Source organism: Tiliqua scincoides, chromosome 4 (assembly GCF_035046505.1).
Source record: "Tiliqua scincoides isolate rTilSci1 chromosome 4, rTilSci1.hap2, whole genome shotgun sequence".
NCBI lineage: Eukaryota > Metazoa > Chordata > Lepidosauria > Squamata > Scincidae > Tiliqua > Tiliqua scincoides.
Genome location: NC_089824.1, coordinates 139,295,505 through 139,317,656, shown reverse-complemented (window position 1 = coordinate 139,317,656; position 22,152 = coordinate 139,295,505). Strand labels below are relative to the sequence as shown.

The following is a 22,152-nucleotide window of genomic DNA, read 5'->3' as shown; positions in this document are numbered from 1 at the left end:
CTTTCTGTAAAACCTCACAGAAAATTGGGGGTATGAAATACAAGATATATGAATAAGCATGATTTTTAAAGCATTGTCTCAGGGTTAGCCTAGGTATTTCCCCATAAGCTATACTGAATCATAGGCTATACTGCTATTTCAAATTAATTTAGAAGATCTATTTAAGAGATTAATTTTGAACAAATACACTGACAAGCTTCTAACAAATTTTTGAAACATAACCTAAATTCCTGGTCCCCAAGGCATTTGCACCTCCTGTCCCCCCAGGTCCGCCGCTGGAGCTTATTTCATTCTGACGTTATATACTGTACCTAGGGATTTTAACAGAATGCCTAGGTATTCTATACAATGCCTAGCATGTTTTGGGCAAGTATGGAACAAGCTCATTTCAGTCTCACCTGATATACTTTACCTAAGATTTTAAAAGAATGTCTAGGTATTTTATAGCTATTTTATAGAATACATGGTGTGTTTGGGCATGGCATGAAAACAGCTTATCTTGTCCTGATCTCATATACTTTGTCTAGCCCAGAGATTTTAATACAATCCCTAGGTATGCTGTAGAATGTCTACCATGTTTTCAGCAAAGTATTCCACACAATACCTCAAGCTTCACACAATGCTGGTAAAGAGTAACCGACAGAATACCTAGAAAATGTGTGCAGATGATTTCATTTTACACATTGTCTTGAACTTTTAGGCATGCTATAGATTACCTAGGCATTCTAAAATCTATACAATATTTTTTTATTTTTTCACATTTTTATACCGCCCTTCCTCCAAAGAGCTGAGAGTGGTTTACACAGCTGCTCCTCCCCTCCTTCTTGTCCTCACAACAACCCTGTGAGGTAGGTGAGGCTGAGAGAAAATGACTGGCCCAAGGTCACCCATGAAGCTTCATGGCTGAGGGGAGATGTGAACCTGGATCTTCTACGCCTAAGTCTACCTCCATAGCCACAACACCACCCTCACTTTTACAGCCTGATCCTCATCCTGCCCTGGTGGAATACGCATACACACCATAAGGCTCCAGCAGAATGCCTGTGCCATGAAGTCATTGAACACACACACACACACACACACACACACACACACCCCACCACCACCACCACATTAATAACTGAAAACCAACAAGCTGCCCAACAGGTTCTGTTTTTTCCACATGAGCTTCATCTACTTATGTGAAGTCCCTTTAATGCAGCAAGCCAATCCTAATGAAATTAACATGAGCACAAATCTGCTCAGAGGGAAATAGACTGGCTCAGTCTCAGAAGTCAATATTCAGTGTCCTCTTGACAAGGACTTTCCCCTGTGATACTAGATCAGTACATATATTGGCTTGCAATGAATGCTTTCATTTGACCTGATATAAAACAGCAGTCCAAATAACCAGCCCGAAGAAGTGTTCCTATTTTTAAGTAAAATCTATAGGAATTAGATGTATTTCTACTCCAATATCAAAAAGCTGTAAAAACTCTGAATTCTTCTATATCTAAAAAACACTCTAACATAAAACATAGAAAGCAATAACCCATATATACCCATCCTGATTTCAAAAAGGGAAATAATTCCCCTTTTAGTCTCTCCTGAGCTAAAACTACTACTTTCCCTAAATTTTTCTGAGTACCTCTTAAGCATGCTAGATATAATTCTGTAAACATTGCATCCAGAAACCTCAACAGTAAACACTATAGTTAAGATGGAAATAGCAATACCAATAAAGAAACAAGTGTATTTTCTGAAGGCTTGCAATGGTCTAAAAAAAGGTTTTCCGTTAGGACAGGCAGTCGTTAAAGTATTTTTCTTAAAACAAGAAAAGCCTGTGCTTTATTCCGGAATGTTCACAAAAATATATGAAATATGTACCAAGAAAATAAAACAGTAACATTTAAGGGACTTAGAACTGTGGAGAGTATTAAAGAGTGGGGCACCTGCTGAGAATCCAAATCATGAAGCCTTTTTGCGGTCAGACAGTTCAAGACCTGCTTTTAAGTATCCCTTCAGGAGCAGTGCAGACATTGCCAGGTTTCAAAATACACAGAGAGAGTTGGAAGCAAAAGTTGCTTTCACTAAAAGGAGAAGTCAGCATATATTTTGCCTCCTATCGGTTTTAAGACTTATTGGCAGGGAGAGAGAAGTGCAGAATAAAAAACAGACAAATCATGGCTGACACTATGAAGAAGAGCTTCCCTATATCAAGTTATGCCCCTCTGCAATGTGCACCAAGGCTTGATTTGCAGCCTGACATCATCACAATGCATCCTCCAACCTCAATTACCAACAGCTGATGACAAGGAGGATGGGTGGGAAAATGAACAATATGACATCATGTCAGAGGGTGCACATTCATATCCACTGCAGATGGGGAGAATATAAAAGAGAGGGATGCTAGTTTGGCCAACAAGTTCTTGGAGCATGCAAGGAAGGGTAGAACTATAAGAAACCAGGAAAGAAATGTTCTCAGGGCAAATCAAAACATGAAAATAAAGATTAAAGATGTCAGCTGTAGTGTATATACAAAGAATAAGGGATCTCCAAGTTAACACCCACAGTACTGGCCTGCAGGAAATTTAGGTTCATTGGCAACAGTTGGGCTGCTTGCTAGTTGGGCATCCCTTATCTGAAGTGCTTGGGACCAGAAGCGTTTTGGATATCAGATTTTTCAGTATTTTGGAATACTCGCATACACCGAAGGAGATATCCTGGGGATGGGACCAAACACGAAATCCATTTATTTTCATATACACCTTATACATGTAGCCTATAGATCACTTTATACAATATTTTAAATAATTTTGCGCATTTTGTGCAACTCATCACACGAGGTCAATGTGGAATTTTCAACTGGTGGCATTAAGTCAGCGCTCAATAAAGTTATGGCTTTCAGAATACTTTCGATTTTAGAATTCCGGATAAGCGATGCCCAACCTGTACTACCAAAGCCACTCAAAACAATCACATTAGAGTAGTGGATCCCAAACTTTTTTAACTGGCAGCTTCCTTGACCTCTTGAGCCCACTGGTTGTGGCTCCCCATCAGGGCTCAATTCTATACATTGTATAGGGCAATGGATTTTTCATGAGGGTTCCGCAGCTTCCTTGGCTGGTTTCCACAGATCCCCAGGGAGACAGAATTCACACTCTGGAAACCACTGCATTTGAGGCATTACAGAACATTACTTCAAGTAACTATTAGGCCATCTCCAGCAATGGTGGACAGTCTTCTATCAGTTAAAAGTACAGGAGTAGGGGTTTTCAAGGCAATATGGCATCTATGCCTCTAAGTGTTACTATGGTTAGAGGTGAAGTGGGACTGGAAAACTATTTCGTTCTCTCTCCATCACAGGCATCCAACATAAAAATTTTACATAACTATACATTTTCTGTATTTTCTTCCAACCTACAATAAATGCGCTTCTTAAAAGACCACCATGCTGAGCACAATAGTTATAAGCCATGATATAAACCTATAAAAGCACATAGAAGTTGTTTCATAACTGTGCTCCACTTTAATACAAACAGAGGTTATTTGCTCTTTATGAGGTAATTTTGTCTGGATGAGCTGTCATTTCAACTTTAACTAAAATTAACTGTAGACACCTTAACAGGATTAAAAGAATCCCCAAGTACTCCTCAGCAATAAAGCCAATTACTTAACAGCAGGGACTCTCTTCATCAATTAATGCACTCAATGTTATCACCATTCAACACACACGCAGAGGCAAAGCTGCATTTAAAATAGCTTCATTAACTCAATACACAAGAAATGTCATGGGACAAATTCACAATCAATTTCACCAGGGTTGATTACAAACACAATCAATAGCCACTCTCAGTTTAGTTAAGTGACACATCTTCCTCTACAATATGAAAGCCACTATTTAATTTTTCTCAAATACAAGTATAAATTTATTATACCACAGGGTATCTGCTAATATTAATGATAGCTATATATTTATTAACATTAGAGCATGAAATATGGGTCAAAATTCATGTAGCTTTCCCACAATGATCATTATACAGTATCTTTCCAGCTGACAAGCAAATCCATTATTAGCATTTTAGCAGAAGCTACAAAAAAAAATGACTAGCATATCTCAACAACTCTACTGCTGCAGTAAATATTACAGGTCCTTGCAAAAAAACTGAATGCACAAAGAATTTGTTATCCATTTCTCCCCTATTCAGTTTACTAAGTGGAGCTGATTTAGAACCTTGTCAATATACTGAGTTAGACCTGTCAACAACCTTGTTAGGAAAGACATTTATTAAACAGCAATGGGGGAAACAGCAATAGGGGAAGTGTGAGTGTATGTGTGTGTTCATATATTTGACAAATTGGACGAGTTACAGTTACTGATTATTGTCCATCTTCAAGCTAAGTCTGCAGTCCTACATACCTACTCAAAAATAAGCTTGCTTGAATTCAGTGAGCATCCAAATGACCACAGATAGATCACATTGTATGAGTGGATTTAGGCCTCAATCCAATTTTCCAATGCCGGTGCTGCTGTACCAATGGGGTATGCACCGCTTCCTGTGCTGGGGAAGCAGGCACAGAGGCCTTCTCAAGGTATCAGAACATTTGTTCCCTTACCTCGGGACTACATTGTGGCTGCACTGGGTGCTGGAAAGTTGGATAGGATGGGCCCTTATATATTAATCCATGTACAAACAACTGCTTATGTGAATGTACTCACATGAACAGACATTTACAAAAATAACATATGAATTTGCTCTAAGCAAATTTGGGGCATCTAATGTTTTTTGAGTTTTTGGGGCAACTAATGTTAAGCATCCTAACAAGTCTAGTACTACTTTGGTACAAATGCTAAATGCAGTATTTATAAGTATTACAGTAGGTTAAATGCTGACACTCCTCTTACCTCCTGAAGTACCTTTTATTGTAGGATGATCGTCCATTGCAAACCCAGTCAGAATATTGCATGCAGGCTTTGGCTTTTGTCCTTGCAAATGGTCCATGGAATGTACGCATTCTACTTGACTAATTTCCCTGGGCTGAGCATCTCCAGCACAGTCTGAGGAGTGTAGAAGCCCTTCTTTATGCCCCACAACTTTAACCAAGTTGTTCCCAGAGGGCATCTTGTAATTCCCAGCTTGGGAGTCTGCATGATCAGCATTATCACCAACAAAAAAAGGGAATTCAGGCTCATCATCTTCAGGGATGGGATTGTACCATATTTCTCCTTCATCATCTGCATCATTATCTTCACCAAAATCTAAAGTACCGTTTTGCTGTGCCAAAGGGGTCGTCCCATTCTCAGCAGCATGCACAGAACTGACACTTCTATTAGGACTTTCATGTCCTAGAAGTTTGGAAAAAGTCTGAGGCATTTTAGGCTCAAGGAAAGGATTAGATTTAATCACCTGATGAGTCTGTCCTGGAATTTTCTTATACAAGTTTCCTTTTTCCAGATTAGGTACCCTGGGAGAACTCTGATGTAACCAGTTGCGTTTCTTTGATACCGTGATGCTAGCTATCCATGGTCTGCACTCAGCAACTTCAGTAGATTTAAAGTTCTTAAGTTCTCTTCTACTCACAGAAGGTATGTAAACATTTTCAATCAAATCTGTTAAGGGAAAATGGGAAGAGGCCAAGTTATTTCAAAAAAGAGCCACTAAAACCAAGTTTTACATTAAATTTTAAGGAAGCTACAACATGCTCCAATGCAAACAGTTTTCACCCTTGAAGAATGCAAAACTATAATTGCAAAACAGAAGATCAACTTGTCCCACAACCATATGACAACATATAGCATGTTATTACATTTGACAGTTGTGCTGAACAACTGTACCACACAAATGTAAAGAGTTATTTTTATTTGATAAATGTGCTTTCAGGAATTGCTCATTTGATTGCATAATCCGATTTATATTAGTAGACTGTTTCTTGAATCATGAAGGTAAAAGACATATGAGCAAAACATACCAACACCTGGTTAAAACGGGGTATATCTAAAAAAGACTTTGGGCGCAATCCTAACCCCTTATGTCAGTGCTTTCCAGCACTGACATAAGGGCAATACAGCTCTGAGGTAAGGGAACAAACATTCTCTTTTGAGGAGGACTCCGTGAGTGCCACCCAACTGCAGGATGCAGCGCATGTCCTATTGGCACCACTATGCCAGTGCTGGAAAGCACTGACATAAGGGGTTAGGATTGCGCCCTTTATTATGTGGTACAGTTGTAGGCTGGTGCGGCACAGTCTTGTCCCAAGGCACAAGGAAGCATAGGTGAACCTGATGCCACCACAAGGGCAGGTCTGCATACTTTACACACCAAATGCATCCAGTCCCCAGTCTTCCAGAAGATCAACAATCCCCATTTCTGTAATTCCAAGATGACTACTGAGCCCTGACAGACCAACAAACTTGTCTGAAAGGCTGTGTTTTGCCTATTGGGTCTTAAGCTACGCAGGCCTATGCAAGAGTTTTACTCGATATAGATTAATATTATTTCCTCTCATCAGGATCTGCACTCAAGATGTATTTAATGAACTACTTCTGTTCCTCACAACCTGAAGTAATTTTTAAAAATAAATGTATAAGTGGTGAGGGTAATTCCAGCACCATAATGGCTCTCATTTCTATTTTTTTTTTCTGTTCTAAAGGTCATTTTTGAAAAGCATTATCCTACAATGCATACAGAAACTGACTTTTTTTTTTTCTCCCATCAGGACTGCAGTCTTAAGCACTAAAAATATATGATTTGGTCCTCATAAGCCATTGAACTCACTGAGAATTACTTCCAAGTAAAACATAATAGGACCAGGCTGTAGACCTCTTTAATGTTTAAATGCTCAGCATGCTTACACCAATTATTTCAATGGAATTTATGCCAACTGTGCACAGAACTATAGCACACCATGCAGCCCAATTCTAAACAGGTTCAGCTCCAAATCGCTTCACTGTGTGAGTGGGGCTTACTTCCAAGTGCACAAACTTACCCGGGAGTTAGCCCCATTTAATTTAGTGGAACTGACTTCTGATTAAACAAATATAGTATTGCACTGTAAGTTTTCTAGAAGACTCAGTTTCAGTCAAGCTGAAAACCTCCATGCCAAGAGAGACAAGTGTACAGAAAGCCTATGAAGATTTGAATCAACACTTCATGATTTCACATTGTGTTGGGCATTTTTTAAATGGAATGTATTTAGCTACCACTGAGGTCACTATGTACACAGTATGATTTAGCAATGGACTTAAGCATGCTTTTGTACCACTTCAAGTTTTTAAATAGTTGGCACTGAACTGCATGTTGAGCATGCAGAGTGTAGCGAATTAAAATTTAGGGGAACTGAGGGAGAGGAAACCAAAGGCCTAAAGAACATACTATATCTGGTAGAAGGCCTGAGAAGAGCTAGAGTTGCATACACATAAAGCTCATCAAAACAGCACTAAAGAGTCAACAGAAGAACTCCCTTGGCCATTTGATTTTGTTCTCCTTCGATCAAAGGGTTATCAACACTATATGGCACTAAAGTTCAGCTTGTGGGCATTCAAAAAATGCAGTTTCACTAGGATTTGAAAAGAGGTTGGGAACAAAGCAAGGAAAAGGCAGAAGAGGGCTGCATATTTTGATGGCTCATATCAAAATGTTTCACATATTCATATGTGACCAGAAACACTGACAGTAGTAAAAGTTTTGACATAACTAGTCGTACAAACGATACTAAGGGTCATGCCTGAACTTGCATCCCATTCCAAGTGCATCTACATTGCAAAAAGGGAATCTGCCTCTCCATGTAATATCAGTAACCTGCTTCTCTTCAGAAATGTTCATCTAGTGAATATACTGTGATGTAGCTGTCAAGGCCCAAGAGCCAGGATTCTTGATTACTGTGGTCTTCATCCAATAGCTGAGAATACTGACTGGGAGAGGAGCATTTACAGTGAATACTCAAGCATCAAATCTACTTGAGACACACTTTTAAGAAAACTACTCATCCCATTTCTAAGAAAGCAAACAAAACAATTTAAAAACATTTTTTCTATGCTGTCTATGCAAAGCATATTATGGCCAACAAAACAGATACATTTATATAGTTAGGTAGACGGTGTTTTGATGTTACACCTTTTCCACACATTTTTGCACCTATTAGAGTAGTGGTGGTCAAACTGGTGGGTTGTGACTCACCACTGAAACATGAAAGGGGCAATTTTCACTTAAGGGGAGTGACACAGAAACGGGTGCCCCAACGACGCCACAGTAAATGCAGTGCCACAGGAACCCAGGAGCATTGTTAACATACCTGGGGGGACTGTGTAACCTCCCGGAGGGTCCTGGAGGCTCGCAAGCCCCTTGGTGAGCCTCCTCTCCACAGCAGTGAGCTTCAATCAATCATTTATTACAGTCACTGACCAGTACAACCAATCTGCCACTTCCAGTTTTCAGTCAGAGCTCTGAGCTTCCAAAACCGGAAGTAGCCTCCGATGGCAGATTGGAGCTCAATGCTGCAGAGGGGAGGCTCAATGAGGGGACTTTTAGCCTCCAGGACATTCTGGAAGGCTGCACAATTCCCCCACGTATGCACAATCCCTCCCTGGGTGCCCGCGGTGTCAAAACTTATCAGCAGTTCTCATACTTTGAGAATTGCTGTATTAGAGCTTTAGAAACACTGTAGAAACACTGCCAATGTAACTTGAAGTTCTATGACCACTAAAGTAAGAAGAGGTGACACCTGCATAAGTTTGAACCTCCTAATTTGTCTCAAGGAGACCCATTTAGGGAGAGAGAGTTCAATCAATCAGTCAATGGGATTTAAGTCAAAGAAAACAACAGAATTTAAATTCAGTCCATCTAACTTTATTCTTGGTTTTTCTATCACAGAAATAAATGCATGTATTTCCCTTTTTAAATAGATACGTTATTTATAAAAATAACTGCTCAAGGCATGGGTGTTTATATTGTTACTACTTAACTCCAAGCAAGAAGCCACTATCCTACAGCAAGTGATATTCTCTACATATCAACTGACACTACTGAAATACCTCTTTCTTTTACTGTAATTATTTAAGTATGTACAATTAACAGATGCCTGGCAATTATGTGCATTTTAACCTTTCTATGCCTGTGAAACAATACACAGAATGTAATAATATTGTGCAACCAATGCTTAGAATGCTTTTGCTAATTATATTTTTCTGAAGGAGTGTTTTGCAATAAATCTAGGAGGATTTACAGCAATGAAACCTTAAACCAGACATAATCCTAAAACAGAACTTAAAACAAAAAAGAGTGGGGAGCAATCCTGAGAAGTATTTTCCAGCATAGCTATTCAGTATGTACTTACCTGGAAAAACATTAAAGAATGAAACAATAGCAGAAACTAACTACCGTAGATACTTGCCTATAAGTCGATCCCACAGATAAGTTGAGGACAGGTTTTGAGCCAACAATCATGGAATTTTCTGTGACTCTCGGATAAGTCGGGGGTTAAACTTAGGGGGGTGTCTAACTATGGTTTTGTCTGATTTTACCCCAGGCCAGATCCTGAAAAATAACCTACCACTAATTGTTACCTAAGAACTGTAGCCTCTAATTTATTAAAAACATTGTAAAAGATCATAAGATACATTTTATTCTTTTTTAAATTCTGGTCTTCACCACTTTTTTGTAAACAATATCAGAGTAAGTGCACTGTAAACTCCATACAAGTAAAACAGTGGTTCCCAACCTGGTAAAAGTACCCCAGGCACAGTAAAAAAGCTGAAACATAATATGGAAAGTGAACAATCACCCAGAATTTCTCAGCACACTTCTGGTGCAAAACAGTGCAAAGGCACAGTCTTCTGTTCTTTAAACAGATGAAAAGAGAAAATATGTGATGAATACATGAAGTCTGGGCTTTCATATGGTGGAGATGAGGGCTTGTATTATTAATTGCAAACATTTTGCTAATATAAAGGGTACAATTTATGGAAATGGGCTGCCAAGGAATATGCAAGTGAAAAAGGTTGGGAACCACTGCAAGAGAACCATGAATCAAAGACACTTTTAAGGTGTCTGGTGTGTTAAGACAGAAGCTCTACGTACAACCCATAACACATAACTGAGAGTGTGCAATTCAATTCACAACAGAGAGATAAGATATTTGCAACCCATTTTACTCAGAAGTAGACATACTGCTTTCCATGGGTGTTATTCTTAAGTAATGGTGCACTGAATTGTAGCCTGGGAAGGAGGGTCCCATCCTGGTGTTTCTAAAAACAGACCTGCTTTGCTAGCATTTGCAAAGCAGAACAAGGCTGCAGCAGAAGGAAGGAGAATAAAAGATTAACTTTGGCTGGAATGTCCCTGGAAAGTAACTATAGCAACTAATGAGGTACCTGCCTGAGCTGAGCAACAGCTCAGCTGAGAAAGGAAACTGTTCAGAGTTGAAAGGCTCTGCCCTCTGATTGACCCAGAGATCAGGGAAGTGAGAATTGGAGCTTGACTACTTGGCAGAAATTTCACTGTACTTCTTACAGTGTACAGGAGACCACACACTGTTAAGAGAGAAAGACAAGGAGTATTGGAATTCCTATTAAATAAGACATAGTTTGTATATTATAGAAAGAACAAACACCTACTAATGCAAGTGATCTACTCACATGATAGCTCCAACACTGGAGGAAGTGGCTTGAACAAGATCCCACTTAGATTAAGCTCTTGGTTGTTCCAGCAAGATGACTGACCAAGAATGGAGAACAAGACTCCTATAGCTTCTTCTCCAAAACAGGAACAGCACCCACTGAAATGCCCTTTCCTAATAACAACATCAATCTTCCTTTGCATCTGCGTCCCTCAGAAAGAGCTCAAATATATACACATCCAGAGTTCAATTCTAGCATCCTCTTCGACTGCTGCAGCGGGCACTGCACTGGCCCACAGTGTTGCAAACATGCTGTTAAGACTGACTTGAGTCAGCAGTGCTGGTGGAGAGGTCTGTGCCACCCTGCCAGTGCTGCATCCTAATGAAAGGGCCACCAGTGCAAGCAGGTAAGGTGCTGAGGAGCATGGGGATGAGGCGTTTCTGGGTGAGGGAAGGTGGGTGGGGGTGGATCAACCCCAGGAGGAGGGCCTGATTGATGGAAGCTCCTCTGCTGTATTCTAAACCCCTTCCCAGCCATACTGGCATTGCACTGGGCTACCTGGAATTGTGCCAGCTAAACAGCTGCCATGGATCCAAGAAGCCCCATAGGCCAACCTAGGGCTCAACATAGGGTAAGAGGAAATATATGCTAGAGACCTCCAGCCGCCTCCAAACTTGGGCTGGATACAGCACAGGCCATGCAGCCCAGCTGTGCCAGTGCAAGTTAGGATTGGGCTGCCAGTTTCACAGTGTCCTCCCTTAAATAAGTGAGCATTACTTACAAGTAATTTTGAGGATCAGCCAACATAATATTTATATATCTGTGCGCTTGTAGTTTAAAGTAGGGATAAGGAGATTAACTATTCATTAATGTTCTATTTACATTACATTAAAACAGAAATATTTAAGTATTTCTTTTAATTAAAAATAGAACGAATTTTCTCCCACATTTTTGACACTTGCGCCTTAAGGGCAAGTCAGGAAAGACTACAGTCCCCTGAAGAGCAGTCTATGAGCACATAACTCATATTCAACTACTCACATTAATCACACACATATAACCTGGACCTAAGGCAACGTCTAGTTTTTTGTGTGTTTTTTAAGCAGAGGAGCAAAACAAGTTGAACAAATGCAAATCACTAGACTCTCCTGTGAGCACCTCAAGCTTTCCAATTAGAAAAGAAGAGGCTTCTTAAGGTGCACTGACAAACCTGAGCTTAATGCTCCTGAACAACTTTAAAGCTCCCAAGTGTGCAGAATCTACCTACTGATGCCACTCACTGCTGACCATTTCAAAAACAGGGTTTACACTCTAAATAGCCAGGATCTTTTCAGTCATTGCATTGTCACCCTGGAACACCTTCTCTCTTTACACACCTCTATTATTATACCAGCACATTTCTATATGCCTTCCAGCATTTGGGGAGGGGAAAACCTGACTCCTCAGAGGAGCTTTCAAGACAGATTAATCCTATGGGGCTTTTTGGACTACTAATTTTTCTGACTGCTAAAGTAATGTAAGGATTTATTGTGAAATTGTGAATACTTTTTTTAAAATCACAGCAAGTGCTCTGAGTTTCTGACTGAACAAAAAGCACGTTATACTTTTTGTTTGTTTTATGCTTTTTTTTTTAAATTAAACAATTTCTCAGGCTGCAATCCTATACATACTTTCCTGGCAAAAGGCCACAGTGAACACAATGAAACTTACTTCTGAGTGGAAATACAAAGGATTGTGTTAATTTTATGCCAGTGACTGAAATTATTTGAATATTTAGTGTACAAGTAAGTGCTTACATTCAAGGATGACTTAACTATTGTGGAGGGTACAGGAGGTCTCATCTGTTATAGCAAATAACTTGAGATTTGTATCTGTTCATTCATAGTTGTGGCATGTGGCTGCTGTAACAAGAAGTCCTTCATCTAGTGAAGTGCTCCAAGGTACTTGCCACACAGGGCATGGTTCAGCCACTTTAAGTTATGACGTTAAGCCCCATTCATCACAGTGAAAGTGACACACATATGATAGAAATTTCAATTAAAGTGCTTCACTTCCCTTGGTTTGTGTTCTTTATCTTTAAGCATGGAGGCAATTATTACACTGCCAGGTCAGACTTAGGGGGTGAACACATCCGCTTTCATTTACAAAAGGGCTAGGCCAGAATTTATTTTTCCCCACTCATGTCTTTAGGAGACACTTAGGTCTTTAGGAGACATGAGAGGGGAAGAAGGAGACAAATATTGTTTTTAATGTATTTCTATATATGTATATTTTATGTTTCATATGTTTTTAATTACAGGAGCTCTGGCAACTCCTGCGACGCTGCTGGAACCAACCGTATTGGCTTCTGCCTTTCCACTGGACCATTTCAGCGACATGGAGAGGGAGGATTTGCTGCATGGGTCTATCCTCCATATCTACATTACCCAGGCTTCGCACACTGGAGAGGACACTGTTCCAGAACCACCATTCAGAGCGCAATACCATAGCCTTCCGAGACTGAAGGATGCCAACAGCATGTTTTTAATTATAAGCCGCCTTGAGTATCCTTCAGTGGACAGAAAGGCAGGGTATAAATCTAGTAGGTAGGAAAGTAGGTAAGTAAGTATTAGTCTGAGGAACTAGGCAATGAGATACAGGTCCAATCCAATCAACTTTCCAGCACCGATGCAACTGCAATGCAGCCCTGAGATAAGGGAACAATTGTTCCCTTACCCTGAGGTGGCCTCCATGATTGCCCTGCCACTGCAGGGTGCAGCGCACACCTCAATGGCATGGCTGCATCAGTGCTGGAATGTTTGATAGAAATGGGCCCACAGCCGCTCAATGGAAAGTACTGAGCAGTATTTCTTAATGTGTTATTCTTAAGTAGAGGCTGATACAGCAGAAAAATGGTCCAGAATGCACTGGACAAAGCAAACTGGCCAAGTTAGGTATGAGAAACTCTACATCATGCTGAAAATGCAGAATTTCTGAGGTAAGCTTTTTGGATGCTATGGACTTGCCTAGTAAGGGGCCCATTTCGACAGGAAATAATTAAACATCCAGTATTCTCATCTTTTGTTCAGTCTTAGACGGCTTCTCCTGTCTATTTATAACACTGAGTTACTTCCAGGAATTTGGCCTTTAGGGAAGTAAATATAAAGAGGTTTGGAAAGCAGAGATCGCTTCACATATTGGTAGTTGAATAAGTGAGTTATTAACTACTTTAGCAAAACATGAGATTAATATATAAAGAGAGGCGTTTTCTGGAAATGTCCATATTGATTTGGCAACCTTGCCTGGAATGTTTTGCCCCTTAGGGCCCATGCAAATAACCTGAGGCAGTCGTGCTTGACCTGTACCTTACTAGACTTCTCTTCTATCCATCCACACCTCATTACTTTCTTTCCTTTTCCACTACAATTGTTCAGCCACAGTCTGAAACAAGGTGGGGGGGGGGGAGAGAGAAAGAAAATGTCTCCTTCTTGACATTTCTTGTATTATGTTTAGTATTAAAAGCGTATCAATAATGAATGCCACATTTGTTAAATTCTGTCCAGGTTTTAATGGCTACATAATTAAACAGTTTTTAGAGTGTGCGGGGATGGTGTCAATGGAGAAAAAAGGCACCTTCTCATGTTGTATTTGCAGCATGAGAACCCATGCAGTAACTTCTCCTATTTCAAGGGGAGTCTGCTCACATATCTGACCATCACAGAAAGAAGCTGCACTGAAGTTGCGCCCATAGGAGTGCTCCACAGGGAGGGCCATGTGGGGCACATGCTAGGGACCCACGATGATGCCTAGCCAACCCTTGGACAGTGAGGCGCCACTGCTGTCACTTCTCCCCACCATTATTTGGTAAAGTAGGCCCCATTGAGACACTTGTGGGGGTTTAAGTGAGGGAGCAAACACTGGACTGCCTTTTTTGTGCTGTTTTACAGCATCCTTGATGCTGCACCGGGAACGGATACATTTTGAATCATGTCGGAAGAAAGAAAAAGACCTGCCACTGCTGCCTGCTTTCCTGGTAAACTGCTTACTGGTAAACCTTCCCACTGGGTACCTACCAGGGAAACTGGGTAAAGGACAGGCAAGAATCCTCCTTCAACACTGCCACTGTAATTGTATGAGGGAGGAATCAAGTCCATCTGTTGCCATTTCCCAGGAACCACTAGGAGACTGCCCACACATGCATGTGCTTTTCAAAGCATGGGGACAAGGAAGTCTGCCATTGGGGATCCCTACAAGATTTCTGCCCTAAAGCCCCCCCCCAGCACACCACTGAGTACCAATGCCGCAAATATGTTAGAAAGGCCCCCATGTTTGCATACAATTATTAAAAAACCTCCTTGCACACGAAAAACAACATGTACTAGAGAACATTTGAGAAGAAAAGCACCTCCTTTCCTGGCACACCAGTCTTCCATGGACAGAGAATTTTGCTTTCAGGGAGTATTCATGAGGCCCATGTCATGTATTCATTTATTTATTTTAAATATTTCTATCCCACATTTTTAAGTAATATATTTTGACTGTTAACACAGGATACAATCCAGTCAAAAGCAAGTACTCTGAAGTCCCACCGACTTGAATAGCAGAGATGTACATATGTGTTCACCTCTCCTGCTGGAAGCAGTGCAACAAAATGTGTCTAGCTCATTCCAGGTCAAAGTAGCTAAACTGTGGTAGTCTTCCTAATCGGTGTGTGCTCTTCTTTCGTCAAACCTACCATTCAAGGTCAACAAGCATGAGTATCAGACATATGTTTTTCTTCCTTGTGAATCCAGTATGTGCTTCCAAATTAGAATGTGGCATGGAAATTTTTGTGAACACCTTATATTTTCCTTGACACTTTACATGCCTGATGGTACACCTGCTGATTTATCTAATCTTATACAGTATTCAAAATGCTCCCTGTGCCATTATCACAATCACTACTCCAGCCCAGGAAGTGAGGTTACTTACTGAAAAGTTAGCCATTTTATAGAAGGCAAAAGAGAGGATGAAATCGGGGGTCCAAATCCTATCCATCTTTCAAGCACCGATGCAGCCATTCCAAGGAGGCCTGTGCTGCCTCCTACAATGGGGAGGCAGCCACAGAGGCCTCCCCAAGATAAGGGAACATCTGTTCCCTTAAGTCAGGGCTGCGTTGGTGCTGGAAAGGTGGATAGGATTGGGCACTTACAGGCCTATGTATGTCTCCGAAGTGCGGCTGCAATCCTGTCCATACTTACTGAAGAGTAAGCCCTGTTGACTATGATGGGACTATATGAGTAGATACACATATCTCCAATTTGCCAGTGCTGGTCCAGCTGTACCAATGGGGCGTGCACTGCATTGTATGGTGGGGAGACAGTCACAGAGGCTTCCTCAAAATAAGGCAACATTTGTGCTCTTACCTTGGGGCTTCATAGCTGCTGCTGCTCCAGTGTTAGAAAGTTGGATAGGATTGGGCCCTCAGTTCCATTCTGTTGAAAAGGGCTTACTCCCAGGAAAATGGTCTCCACCTCACTAAAAGCTTGGATCCTGTGCCTAACCAGAGCCTTACCACAAGTGAACAAATGAGATTTTGCTCAACCAGGAGTTACACAGCCCAATCCTAAGCATCAGAAGTAAGTCCCATTAGAGTTAATGGGGCTTATTCTCAGGAAAGTGTGGACAGAATTGGGCTGGCAATGCTAAGGTCAAGGGAAATGATGGCTTTGCAGCCTCTCTCCAGGAGGGGGAAAGCACAGAGCCAGCTGCCCATAAGAATGGGGCCACCGGAGGCTTCCAGGACCCCAGCGGTGGGGGGTTAGAGGGGCCACCACCTTACCTGTCAGCAGGATTCTTTGGTCCGCAGGAGCCTTATTGTCTTCCTGACCCCCCAAGGGGCCGGGAGGGGGAGTTGTGGGGCCGTCTTCTCTGCCAAGGGGTGGCCCACACGCCCCAGGGGCCTTTGCGGGAGAGGAGCAGGAGGCGCCGGTGTCCCCTCCGCGGCCTTTCATGCCCAGGGAAAGCAGGCGCCCTTTGTACATCCACTTCTGCAGCTTGCGCACCGTCACCGCGGGGGGCTTGAAGGCGCCGTCGTGGGCAGCGCCCGGGCGGTGGTGATGGTGCCTCCTCTCGCCACGCGCCTCGCCCAGACCCCCCGCCGGGCAGGGCTGGGTGCCGAAATACGGCAGGAGCAGCTGGCCCGCCAACGGGGGCCCCTCGCAAGCGCTTCGACGGCTGCTGGGGCTCTGCTCGCTGCTGCTGCTGCCCCCGGGAGTAGCAGCCGCAGCTGGGTGGACGCACGCTTCTCTCCGCCCCGTGCCAGGCGCCCGCTGCAGCAGGTGTCCCCGGGGCTCTTGCAGGACGGCTCCGAGCGCGCCGTGGCTCCGGCACCTTCGCAGGGCGGGCGGCTTGGCGGAGGGGAGGCTCTCCAGGCTCTTGCTGATGCCCCGACGACAGGCTGAGCCCGGGGACGCAGCAGGTTCACACGCCTGCAGCAGAGCGCAGCCGAGCGCCCTGCACGGAGCACGAGGGCTGTCCTGAGCTCTGGAGGGGAACGCCGGCCGGGCGCAGCGGGCCCCGGGCGTGGGGCTGGCAGGGGGCAGGTCGTGCATGGCGTGGATCAGCAGGTAATAGGCCTCCTGCAGCTGGCTGCGCAGCCTGCCCGTGCTCTCCCGCGCCCCGGCCCTGTGGCTGCTGCTGCCGCCGCCTCCGACGGCGCCCTCGGTGATAGCGCGCGCCTCCTCCTGCGCTCCGGATGCTCCTTGGCAGCCCCAGCCAGGCAGGCTCTGGTTGTCGTAGTAGTCGTCGTCCTCCTCGCTCCCGCCTACCCGTTCCAGGGAAGAGCTCCAGTTCGCGCCGCCCGGGGAGGGGGAGAGGCAGAGCGCGGCCGGCACAGGCGCTCGGAGCCCCGGAGGCGCGGCCGCGGTCCCTCGCACGCGGACTCCGGCCGCCTCTCCCGCAAGCGCCTCCGCTGCCTTCCCCCGACGACACCAGCCCTCCGCCTCCCTCAGTCCCGGCTCCTCCAGGGGGGACACGAGGATGCGGCAGCCCCTGGCTCGGGTCTCCGGCAGAGCGCACGGCGCCACGGCCGCCCCGCTTCTTGGGAGCTCCGGGTGGTCCTGCGGGGCTTCCCCTCGACGGGCGCCGCTGCCGCCACTCCCGCCCCCGCTGGCGGTTTCCCCCGTGCCTGCCGCCCCTCGCTGCGACCGCCTGCTCCGCAGCTTGGAGAGGGTCCTGCGCAGAGGGTCAGCCATGCCTGGTCGCCTGCGGCTTCAGTGGGCGGCTGCCGCCCTCGCGGAGGAGGCTGCTGCTGGACGCTTCCCTGAAGCAGGCGGCGGCAGCCACCAGAGCGGCGGCAGCCCGCAGCCCGGCTGGCAGGAGAGCCCCATGGTCTGGCCGCTCCGTGTGCGCGTCTCTGTGGCTGCTGCTGCTCACATACTTGGCATAGCTGAGCGGGGTGAGAGGGCGCTCTGCAATGCGCATGCTTTGCTGCCAGCAGCTGGGCTGAGCGCTTCTACAGGAGCACACACGGCCTGGCCTCGCCTCCTCCTCGTCCCAGCCCTCGGGCTGCACAGGCTGGGATAGGACGTCGGAGAACAACAGGAGAGGCGAGGTTCTCCCCCGCCGCCCTCCTCCTCCTCCTCCTCCCTCCAGCCGCCAACACGCGCAGGGGCGGGACGCTGGGAGCAGCGCGCCTCCAGTTCGCTTTCTCTCCTCCGCTGAGAATTAACCCTTAAATAGGCCCCCCCATAAATCCGCTGAAGATGAACCAGAACCAGGCGACAGCCACTAAAATGGAGTGTTAGGAGAGTTAGAACAGGCTAACTGGTTACCCAGCATGTGATTAGCCTGTGCAACGCCTTGCCACAGGATGCAGTGTTGGCATCTGGCCTAGATGTCTTTTAAAGGGGATTGGACACATTTCTGGAGGAAAAGTTCATCCTAGGCAGGGTGACCAGATACAGTGGCGGGCAATCTGGGCCCATTGGATCAGAGCCTGTTGGCCCATCATGACACAGGATCCCCTTGTCAGAAAAAGGAAGCAATCCTCCATGGGTATATGAGGATGCCTAAATTTAGGTCTCACCTTTTTTTATGAGCAGGGTACTGAGAGTCTCAGTTCAGCATAATTGAATTGGATTTTAAAAGCCTTAACAGGGTTATTATTGCCAGAGTGAACTCAATACTTTAAAGCATTTTGCCAATTTGCTATTCCAGTTCTTTTGGAGAGGGTAGAACATTAGTAGGGAATAAGGTCATTGCAGAAGGTACTGGATCAATAGATGGATCCCCAAATGTTTTTCCCCAAGGGAATTGGTGTGATACTGTATACATTAAACACCAATGAACATGTGTGCAGATACATTTATGAAATGGACCCCTGCTTTGTCTTGAACCCACCTATTACAAACCCAGAAATTTGCTCCTAATGACACTGAAAAAGTCTTCCATGCCTTCAGTTGCATAGCAGTGCAAGAGGGCACCATGTCTTAAACTGCAGGTCGGCATCCACTAGGTAGGTGGTGAGCCAATTTTTTTCTCAATGTGCATTTTATTTTTAATATAGTAGATTTGATGATATGTGACTGTATTTGGGGAAATGTTACAGATCTGTACTTTTAGGGCGCAATCCTAACCAACTCTTCCAGCACTGGCATAGCTGTGCCTGTGGGGCATGGGCTGCATCCTACAGTTGGGGGGCAATCATGGAGGCCTCTTCAAGGTAAGGCAATGTTTGTTACCTTAGAGCTGCATTGTCCTTATGTCAGAGCTGGAAAATGGGTTAGGATTGCGCTCTTAATGATCTACTACTGTGTATATGCTTTTAACAATGATAATCAATGGGGCTTATACCTGGGTAAGTGTGGATAGGATTGCTGCCTTTGGGATGCTTGGTGATTTTTTTTTTTTTTTAACAGATCAGCAACTGCTTGGTAGGGTTAGGATGGTTCTTTATTTAAAAAAAAATTTAAACTTATACTTATTGTAAACTTTTAATTTACTTAATAAGTAATTTAATTTACTTAATGACTTGATTTTGTTATATGGGAGTGTTAAAAATTTTCCTATTTGATGATGTCACTTCCAGCCATGACATAACTTCTGATGGGTTCCGACAGACTGTCATTCTAAAAAGTGGTGCTAAAAAGTTTGAGAACCACTGTGATAAGGAGTTTGCAAGTGTGGCTTTGCCTTCCTATAGCAAAGGCAACAAGAAGATTTCTCATCATTTCACAGTGAATCAAATCAAGACACCAGAGAGTCCAGGGTGTGTGTTAGAAAACAGGAATCCTACCCTGACTTAGAAAATCACCTCCTGTGGCTATAAAATATGGGAATTCCATTATTTGGCATCTCCTGCAAATTACAGTATCCTTTTTTTCAGGCCCAACAGCATGATAAGCTTTTCAACTGTCTTTGGAAGTACTGGAAGTACTGTACTTTCAAAACAGAACACTACAGTTGCCTGTTTAAAAAGGGGGGGGGGTTGGCCCTCCATTTCACAGTGGCAAGGAGAAAGTGAACATATGGGACAAAGTATGCACTCTTTGGTGGTGGCAGCTGCCTGAGACCTTCCTGCTAGTCCCTTTTGGCACTGGAGCACAGACAGTAAGAGCTTTCAGGGCCAGCTGCTGCCTCCTGGCCATGACAAGGTTAGGTAAGGACACTGCTCTGTTGCACACTGTCCCAAAAGGTTGGAATCCACCAGCCAAAGAAAGATTGCAAGACAAGGTCAGAGGCTACTCTACAACTTGCCCAGGAGCTGGAAAGGTAGATGAATTACATGTTTCCCTCTCAGTCTCAGGAATTGTAAAGCCCCTAGAACAGCCATTTTCAGCCACTGTGCCGTGGCACACTGGTGTGCCACGAATAGTCCCCAGGTGTGCTGCAGGAATTTGTTGGTCATTTATTAAAAGGACCATTGGGGATAAGAGCCCCCTACCAACAGCAAGGTGTGCCTTGTCAATTGTCCAAAAACTGATGGTGTGCCTTGACAATTTTAGTACCTCGTCAGTGTGCCATGAGACAAAAAAGGTTGAAAACCACTGCCCTAGAATGAGGCAGCTGTTTTGATAATCCTAAGCATTATTGTGGTTTAAAAAAAAAAAAAAGGGTTCCCCCCCCACCCCAATTTGGATATTTTGCCGTGAGGAAACAACAGACCTGATATTATTCAGGATAATAAAGTACGTAACAAGCTCCAGCTCGAAAAGGGGACTTACGTGATTTGAATTTGAACAATCAGTTCAAATGGAGATTAATTTTTTTTAAATGTATTTTTTCTGTTGCAGACAGTTCCTACATTAATATATCACAGAAGATACCCATAAATGCTGTTAAATATTCTGTGATATCAGCTGCAAATGCTAGCTGCAAATGCTGACATGTAACCATTGAGTAGGCTACAGTCTGTGAACATTATGTAGCCACTTTTTCCTTTCTGTACCCTGGTTTTATTCTTCAACAACCATTTTTGAGAGTCACCAGCTAAACAACAGAGGATGGTGTCATTATCGAGAGTGTTTTTCCTTGTTTGCATTTGTGTGAGGATAGGAAAAAAGAAGACAAGTGCAACAGCTGGCCTTGTATAACAGCAAATGTGCCATGGAATTGGTCACAAAGTGAGTTTTGAGGAAGAAGCTTTTGAAACAGTTGCCCAAGCTGATCTTAAAAGCTCTGCCAGTGTTCTCGCACTAACACAACTCCATCTTGGGAGCTCATTGGCTGAACACAACTTTGAAATAGGGATGCCAGATGTCCCTTGTTTATCTTGGGTAGCCTTTATTGCTGAATATTACAACCCCCAGAACACAATGAAAGCCCTTTATTGTTGAAGGCGCTCTTATTTCTACAGACCTCCCTATAACACCCTGATTTATGATTAGCTGGGGAAAACTTTTTGTGTTCTCCAAAGTGTCAATACATGATCGATGTTGGCATCCTTCAGTCTCGGAAGACTATGGTATTGCTCTCTGAATAGTGGTTCCGGAACAGTGTCCTCTCCAGTGCACGAAGCCTGGGTAAGGTAGATGTGGAGGATAGACTGTTACCCATGCACCAAATCCCCCCTCTCCACATCGCTGAAATGGTCCAGTGGAAAGGCAGAAGCCAGTACGAGTCGCAGGAGTTGCCAGAATGTGACTGTGTTCAGCCATGAACTGCCTTAGGGACTCAGGCTCTGGATTTTGCCTTGAAGTTGACTCCTGAGGCCTTTTCCGTAACTGGATGTAGCCACAAGGCAGTGGAGGTTTGGGATCAGAGTTTTCCTTTTCTCAGATGAGCTGCCTTCCCAGGCTAGAGTCCCATCTACCCTTTGGCTGTTTAGTCGCCTCTTAAGACAAGTACAGCCAAACTGAGGGCCTATTCTTATCCCCAGCCCCCAGGGGAATCAATATTGCAGCAACTGTTACCCTGCATGTGCCCAATCTCATCTGATCTCAGAAGCTAAGCAGGGTCAGGCCTGGTTAGTACTTGGATGGAAGACTGCTTGGGAACACTGGGTGCTGTAGGCTTATACCATAGTGTTTTGAGACTGAAGGTTGCCAACCATTCAATACATGGTAAACAGTGTCAAAACACCAGATCACATACTACTA

The 22,152-nt window shown here is 44.0% G+C and overlaps 1 protein-coding gene across 3 annotated transcripts in view; it reads right to left on the bottom strand.

Annotated features, from left to right (window-relative positions):
* SYDE2 (synapse defective Rho GTPase homolog 2) overlaps positions 1 to 17,968 on the bottom strand; it is a 45,742-nt gene extending 27,774 nt beyond the window's left edge. For 2 of the 3 annotated variants that reach the window (XM_066624212.1, XM_066624214.1), the window contains exons 1-2: positions 16,395 to 17,968; positions 4,886 to 5,590 (exon numbers count right to left, since the gene is read on the bottom strand). In XM_066624212.1, the coding sequence (XP_066480309.1) occupies positions 4,886 to 5,590; positions 16,395 to 17,808 (2,119 nt within the window). In that variant the 5' untranslated portion in view covers positions 17,809 to 17,968. The remainder of the gene's footprint in view (positions 1 to 4,885; positions 5,591 to 16,394) is intronic. The other variant, XM_066624213.1, reaches the window with a different exon arrangement.
* Positions 17,969 to 22,152: the final 4,184 nt, after the last annotated feature.